We start from the raw sequence: 1860 nt of genomic DNA on the forward strand, positions 1-1860 counted from the left end.
ACAGGAATTAACTGAATATACACCCCCTGACCCTTGTATACCTATAGACACTTTTGCTAGCACTTAGACCCTTGATGTTCAAACAAAGTTATCTTTCCCTTATCTACACCAATACTATAGGGTAAGGGGTTAGTGTTCTGACACTTATAAGAGATTTTCTTTCTGTGGTTTTTATTTTTTTATATTATTATTATTATTTTGGTTGGGGAGGGGGTGTTGGGGGGGTTGCATCACATTGGAGTATCTGTGAATTTCTCTTCGACAGATTAATGCCATTTGATACAGGTTGCATCACATTGAAGTATCTGCAAATTTCTCTTCAACACATTAATGTCATTTGATACGCACGGAACATATAGAGATAACGAGAAAAAATAACTTCATTTGAGCATTAGGGAGTCTAAATGCAAATAAAAAAGTGTAGGGGTAATAACTGGCTGCTTCTTCAGTAATGGGGGTGTACCTACAATTAACAACCCACCTCATCTTCAATTACCATCCCAACACCATAAGAAGATTACAAAGCATAACATATTCACAATTTTTTGTTAATTGTTCCTGTATCCTTTTAATGTGCATAGCTAAACTAAAATCAATACCAATAACACATACCAATACTAAACTCAAATGCACAACATTTCACAATCTGCCCGAAACTAAGATGGGTTTGATGCTCATAAAAAAATAATTAAAAATCTCAAAATTCATTGATACGTAACCTTGGATTCCCATTGAGTGACATCACTCCTGCAGAGAGAAGTGCAGACGACTTTGACCCGAATCTCCTCCGGCATCGGCGGATCCACCGCCACCTCCTCCACCACCAGCGCCTCACCTGGGCCCCATGCCACCGCAGCTAATTTTCAAACCAAAGCCAGATAAACAATAATTAAGACTTTAATTATTCATTAATTAACTAAAATTATAAAAAGATAATACCTTTGCAGGTGATAACACCAGGACGAGACATTGGCAGAGAGAAGAAATCTCTCTCTCTCTCTCTTCCCCCAACTCCCTCCCTCCTTTTAATTTGTGTTAGAATGAAGACAGCTCAAGAGTTGGTGGCGGGAGTAGGTAGACTGTAACGGGTCGGGTTGGCTCGGATCGAATTTGGTGAATAATTGGTCCGAATAAGTGTTTTGACAAAAACGTCCCTGGAAACTTTGAATTAGGGAAACGCCATGAACTTTGGGTTGATTTGAACTATGTGAATTTTAAAATTAGGGAAAACCCCGTAAATAAATTGGGAGGTTCTCTCTTTCTCAACAAATCCTAGAACGCAGAATTAAGGAGGAGTTTTTTGAAAAACTAGGAGGAATATGTAAAATTCTCCAAAGTTTGAATGGGATTTATTGGAGTATAATTTCATTTATGTACCCTAAAATTTACCAAAATTTTCACTTTGATATCCCAAAATATTTTTTAACACATTTATACTTAGAGTAACTTTAACACTTTAATATCAAAGTTGTAATCTTATTTGACTTTGATACCATCATATATATTTTGTTAGATTTTTTTATTAAATTTGTATCCCATGCTTGCTAAGTGGGATAAAGTGGATCTAAATGTATTGTCTATTAAGGACATCATACAAATTCAACATAAAAATTAATGGAGTATGATTGGGAATTTTAAAGTGAAATACGATTGAAACTTTAGAATATTGGGGTGGTAAAAATTAATTTAAGACGTTATAGTATAACAGGATTGAAACTTTAGAGCATTAAAGTGTTAAGAAAATATTTCAGGATATTTAAGTGAAAAATGGGTAAACGTTAGGGTACTAAAGTGAAATTTAAGGCGGGTTTTCTTCAATTTTCAAAGTCTGAGTGTGGTGCTAATAACCCGGGGTCAGTG

At 35.3% G+C, this 1860-nt stretch overlaps 1 protein-coding gene across 1 annotated transcript in view; it reads right to left on the reverse strand.

Moving 5' to 3' along the window:
• Positions 1 to 1024, reverse strand: part of LOC109849168 (alcohol dehydrogenase-like 6) — a 12178-nt gene extending 11154 nt beyond the window's left edge. The window contains exons 1-2 of the mRNA XM_020418981.1: positions 940 to 1024; positions 720 to 856 (exon numbers count right to left, since the gene is read on the reverse strand). Of these exons, the coding sequence (XP_020274570.1) occupies positions 720 to 856; positions 940 to 970 (168 nt within the window). The 5' untranslated portion in view covers positions 971 to 1024. The remainder of the gene's footprint in view (positions 1 to 719; positions 857 to 939) is intronic.

This window comes from Asparagus officinalis, chromosome 7, assembly GCF_001876935.1.
Source record: "Asparagus officinalis chromosome 7, Aspof.V1, whole genome shotgun sequence".
NCBI lineage: Eukaryota > Viridiplantae > Streptophyta > Magnoliopsida > Asparagales > Asparagaceae > Asparagus > Asparagus officinalis.